The 6,000-nt window shown below is 53.9% G+C and overlaps 1 protein-coding gene across 1 annotated transcript; it reads left to right on the forward strand.

The window, feature by feature from the left end:
- Positions 1 to 5,040: 5,040 nt before the first annotated feature.
- Positions 5,041 to 6,000, forward strand: LOC132321444 (olfactory receptor 14I1-like; the record flags this gene model as incomplete). The annotated part of the gene is made up of 2 exons (XM_059834940.1): positions 5,041 to 5,406; positions 5,554 to 6,000. Coding segments are annotated over 2 exons (813 nt in total), but the record flags the coding sequence as incomplete, so codon positions are not given.

Below are 6,000 nucleotides of genomic sequence, written 5' to 3' on the forward strand. Positions count from 1 at the left end.
CTGTATAAGTCCCCCCTGTATATCAAAGTCTTCTCCTCTGGAGTCCACCAGCCTGTGCTCTGCTGCTGGCCTTCCTTTGACACCTGGGACCCCAATATTTCCTTGTTTGCCAGTACCGCCTCCAGGTGAGCATCCCCCTTGTTGTCCCTACCTGGCAGCTCTGTTCGGAACTTGTCCCAGGAGCCTCCAGGCTGCCAGCATCCTGTCACTTTGCCTGGCCAGGGAATGCCAGGGCACTTACAGTCCCCCACAGGAACCTGCTCCTTAACCTGGAGACTTCCTCGGCTTGCTGAGAGAGGACTATTGCTGTTTCCTCTCCCTGACCAGGTAGGATATGACTGCCGAGACCATGTCACCCTTACTGATTTCTCTTCTCATCCTCACTCACAGAAACTGTCCCAACCTGTGGCCCATCTCATAGAGGAGCTCCATATATCCTAGCTGCTCCTTCACACAGCGTGCTTCCCCCCAATTCTTGTCCTCCCTATCACCTTCTCCATCAGAGCCTGTATCCCTCCACTGCAGCACCCCAGCTCAGCAAGCTGTGCCACCACTTCTCATTTAATCCCAAACCATCACAGTAGAGTGACAAGTCCTGGGGCTTCAGCTCCTCCTGCCTGTGCTCCAGCTCCCCCTGGCCATGCACATTTGGGCTGCAGCACCTCAGCTGTGGCACCGGGGTGGAGTGCAGACTTCTCACAGGGAAACCTGATCACTGATCCTGACCAGAAGACCATTGTGAATCGAAGAGTTAGTGCTGTGCTGCGCTGTGCTGCGTGTACAGCGTGGCCTCCACACCTGTACTGTGCTGCAGAGATCCCTTGGGCACAGGACAACCTCAGCAGCTCCTTGTCACAGTGCAGCCTGCGGGCAGCTCCCATGCGGTACTGGCCATCATGGCACCTGCATGGCCTTGTCTCTGTCTGACAATGCAGCAGGAAGGTCTCCTGAGAACATCATTTCTGACTGACTGTGGAGAAGAGGAATAGAGTCATTTCCACTTAAGGGAATACAGTAAGAGTTTGATTGACCAAAACAGGAGACTCTTTTCTCTGGATGGGGTCTGCATAGCATGCTTCGCATGGCTGGGAGTCCCATTCGATGCTACACCACCTAGGCATCCCACCACCTAACTGGATCAAAGATTACCTATACTATTCTCTCCTTATAATCCTTGACCTAACTGCCTTTTAAATGATACTTCACAGAGTCTGAGTACCTTCCTTACTGGGATCATCATGGACCAGGATCTACTGGTGAAGAACTCTCCCAGCACACTTGGATGCAGCCCCTACAGTCCAATGGACTGGTAGGTGTGCAGTTTGCTCAGGTAACCCCTGGCTTCATCCCCATTCACAGCTGGTTGTTCTCCTCCAGAGCCCTGCCTCAAAGCACAAAGGCCTGGGAGACCTTGCTGGTGGAAACTGAGGCAAAGGGGACACAGAGCATCTCAGATCTATCTACACCTACTCTTACTAAAATTAGCAGTGGTTCCACAGTCTCTCTGTCTCTTCCTTAACTCTTCCTGAAGTACCAACAGGTCATCTTAGTGCCCTTGAATTCCCTTTTGAGTGTCAATTGAGTTTTGATATGGACCATTGCTGTGGTTGGAGGACGCAGTCCATGAAGACAAGTGTGCAGGTACAGTGAGAAAAGGATTGTTCTGTTCCCGGACTGTATCATCAAGGGAGTGAATAAAGATCCCTGTGTGATGCTTTGTGTTCACGCAATGCCTGCAGCTATTGGGCAGAGAAGGGACAGACGTTGCCTCTCTGATGACATCTGATGACTGATGCCTCTGAGTGATGGCAACAGTCAATGGCACACAGCCACCAAATTGCATTGTCTGCAATGCCACCTGCGGTGCCTTGTCACACACCCACCCTGAATGGGAATTGCTTTCCTGTTGGTCCTGTGATTTTCTTGCCAGCCCTGGCATCTCATGTAGCTCTGTGGGCCTGGATTTGAACATTACATTGAGCAGCTGCCTTGAATTCTGTACCACAATGTGGGGATGAACACGAGACAGCTGCCAATACAGTCAGTGAAGGTCTAGTAAACCCAACACCTGGAGGAGAGGAAGAAAGAGACGGAGCTCTCCCTATGGCATAAGACTCCATTCCATCATCTGAATATCTCTATAGGCTGACCTGAAGGTAACGAGTAGGGACAGGATCAGTTGCCCTTAATTTGGGCAGCAGCTGTCCTTTCAGTTGGCCAAAGGAAATTCCCAAGAGCCTCCAAGAAGATGCCCCAGATGTTGGCCTGTCTCTACATCAGCCTGCACGTATCTTCAATCTGTCTCTATTAGCGGCACATATCTTTGACCACCTCTGGCACCTCAGATGTCACCAGACAACTGCATCTGAACAGCTCACTCCTGGCCTCCAGCTCCATTAATTACCATGGGAGCTGAGAGCAGGAGCTCACATGCAGGTGCCTATTGTGTGTCCACCTGAAGGGGGGCAGGAGGAATCCCACCTGCTGTGGGTCTGTGGTGTGCATGGGAGGGAGCTGAGTGCCCTTCCAGCCCCAGCACTCCAAACCCAGGATGAGATGCCTTGTCGGGCTCAGCTGCATCCCTTCCCTCAGCAGGGGTAAAGGAGATCCCTGCCTGTCCCTGTCTGGCTGTCCTGTCTAAAGATGGGCCAAGAAAAGTTGATATTTAGGCGTGACTCTGTCTCTCAGCAGGGAAATGACAGTGCTGGAAAGAAGTGTCTCTCCCCAGCTGCGGGAGGGAACCTCAGTGATTGCTCCAGCCTGTTTCACAGCAGGTTCCCCTGGAGCCCCAGGGACCCCTGGGGGGAGCCCCGAGGGGCAGAGAAAGTGCCGCCGTGGGCTGCTCCTCTGCTGCTGAGCTGGGCCGGGCTCCTGGGATGGAGGGAGCTCAGGGCAAGCGGGCAGCGCTGAGGAGAGACAGCTCTGCCCAGGAGCAGCTCCTCTGCAGAGCGCAGCAGGGCTGAGGGCACTGCCTGCAGGCACCGAGGGGAGAGGATCAAGGCAGAGAGAGGTTAAAGGCAGTCTGGGGTGGGAGGACAGAGGCGAGCTCACTGGAGGAGAAATCTTCACAGCCCTTGACACGGTAAGTCTCTGGGTGTGGGGAAATTTAGGTATAGTTCACAAGAAGATCTCCTAATGGTGGCACATCAAACAAACTCTGAGACCTTTCAGGAAGAACTGCCACAGGTTCTCCAGTGTAGAGGAGGAGGAGGTGCCCCAGAGCAGGGCTTCCCTGCTGCACCATCAGAGGGACAGGGCATGAGGGCTGCCTTCTGCCAGGGACGGCTGCAGGGTGTGAAGGTGGGTGTGCAGCCAGGGGTGCCCAGGGCTGTCCTTCCGAGCAGGGTCCCTGCACCCCCGGGGCTGGGTGCTGGGGCAGGGACTCTGCCGCCTGCCAGGGTCAGCACTCAGCCTGCCCGGGGAGCTCCCCACGGCGCTGTGGGGAGAAGCTGGGGGTGGAAGGAGAGACCAGTGCAATGGCAGGGTGCTTCTGCTGTTGAGAGGGTGCTGTGTGGGTCAGGGCTGCTCACAGTTCCACATCACTGCAGGATCTTCCCAGGAGACTTTTCAGGAAGCACAGCAAGGCAGGGGCTGCCTGAAAGGGAAGGATCCTGGTCTTTCACTCTTCTCCTCTGGGTTGTCTGGGTGGGCGATGGCACATAGAAATTAATCTCGCATTTCCAGAGGAGGCACTGAAATTCCAAGTCTGTTCCTCTTAGAGGTGAATAAAGCAGGGAGTATTGGAAATCACCATGCCGTGGTCACAGACAGCATCAGTGTCACTTTTCCAGCCTCGCCAGGGTTGGTCTGATGTTCCCCTCAGAGCCTGCACACCCAGAGATGCCCCTGGGCAGTGTCCTGCTGCAGGGAGGGCTCTGCAGGGCAGAGCTGAGCAGGCAGCGGGTGGGATGGGCTGTGTGAGCACTGCCAGGGAGGAGACACAGGGGACAGAGAACCAGCTCCTGGCAGGGACAGCTGCAGGCAGCAGAGACAGGGACGGGGTTGGGAGGACACTGCAAACGAGCACAGGGGGAGGGTGCGCTCAGGCAGCTCTCTTTCTGTGTTTCCCTGCAGATGTCTGCTGGGCACTGTCTGCGGGGCAATGAGCTGACTCTCTCTGTAGAACCTCCCATCGGAGGGACCCCCGAGTCTCTGCTTTGCCTGTCCTGCAGGGCTTGCAAGCTGCCCCCCAGAAAGGCGCAGCTCTGCTGTGGGATCCTCGGGAGTGCGGAGCCTTTCCTTGGGGGTCGGCACTCTCCTCGCAGAGTCAGTTGCTTCTCTCTGGGAGGGGTCGTGTCCTGCCCTCTCCATCACACCTCCACCTCTGGGCTGGGCTGGAGAAGAGTTTGCAGAGCTGTCCTTTGAAACAGGACTCCTCTGGTCTCATCAGAGTCCATGTTTAGCATTTTTTTTTAAAAGAGTAATTTGTGTGTGAAGTCCTCTTCAAGGCAGCACAAGTGAAAGCACAGGGCAGATGGGAAAAGTACTGATGGACACTGCAGCTCTCCTGACTCTGCATTAAATTACAAAGAGCTGAGCCATTTTGCCTGTCCCATCTCAAGACACTTCACATTTTCAGTCATAAAAATGAGGATTTCTACCCCTAAAAATAACACCCACCAGATGTGATTGTGGAAAAGAAAAAACACAGACAAAATTATTAAAAAGAGATGCTGAGCCTCTCTTCCGCAGTCCATGTTCTTCCGAGTCATGAGTGCAGATATTGAACTTTTCAATGACAGGTACATTATATCTGACATCTGAAATCTGTGAACATCGGAGCTGTCCCATCCAGCTCCCATGTACCCCCTGCAGCAGAGCAAAGCTGTCTCCTCAGCAGCACCCGGGCAGAGGTCCTGGTCCTCACAGCACACTCAGCCAGCACAAACTAGAGAAGGGAAATGCATTCCAACTGGGGGGGATTGCTATGAAAATTTGAGTGGCTTTTCTGTCCTAATTTTTTCCTGTCTTTTCCTTCTTTGGACAGAGCCCCAGACCAAGAAACAGCAAATGTCCAACAGCAGCTCCATCACCCAGTTCCTCCTCCTGGCATTTGCAGACACGCGTCAGCTGCAGCTCTTGCACTTCTGCCTCTTCCTGGGCATCTACCTGGCTGCCCTCCTGGGAAATGGCCTCATCATCACTGCCATAGCCTGCGACCACCACCTCCACAGCCCCATGTACTTCTTCCTCCTCAACCTCTCCCTCCTCGACCTGGGCTCCATCTCCACCACTGTTCCCAAAGCCATGGCCAATTCCCTCTGGGACACCAGGGCCATCTCCTACTCAGGATGTGCTGCCCAGGTCTTTCTGTTTACCTTCTTGCTTGGAACAGAATGTGCCATTCTCACTGTCATGGCCTATGACCGCTACATTGCCATCTGCAAACCCCTGCACTACGGGTCCCTCCTGGGCAGCAGAGCTTGTGTCCACATGGCAGCAGCTGCCTGGGGCAGTGGGTTGCTCAATGCTGTGCTGCACACAGCCAATACATTTTCACTACCACTCTGCAAAGGCAATGTCTTTGACCAGTTCTTCTGTGAAGTTCCCCAGATCCTCAAGTGCTCCTGCTCACATTCCTACCTCAGGGAACTCGGGCTTCTCATGGTTAGTGTCATTTTTGCTTTTGGCTGCTTTGTTTTCATTGTGCTGTCCTATGTGCAGATCTTGAGGGCTGTGCCGCGGATTCCCTCTGAGCAGGGACCACACAAAGCCTTTTCCACGTGCATCCCTCACCTGGCTGTGGTCTCCCTGTATATCAGCACTGGCATATTTGCTTACCTGAAGCCACTCTCCATCTCCTCCCCATTCCTAGATCTGGTGGTGGCAGTGCTCTACTCGGTCGTGCCTCCAGTAGTCAACCCCCTTATCTATAGCATGAGGAACAAGGAAATCAAGGAGGCCCTGTGGAAAGTATTTGAATATGATCTACTTCAGATTAATAAGGTGCCCATATTCCCACTTGAGCTCCCACTGTACCTCAGGGAAAACCAGGACTAA

The sequence above is a fragment of the Gavia stellata genome, unplaced genomic scaffold, assembly GCF_030936135.1.
Source record: "Gavia stellata isolate bGavSte3 unplaced genomic scaffold, bGavSte3.hap2 HAP2_SCAFFOLD_42, whole genome shotgun sequence".
Lineage (NCBI taxonomy): Eukaryota > Metazoa > Chordata > Aves > Gaviiformes > Gaviidae > Gavia > Gavia stellata.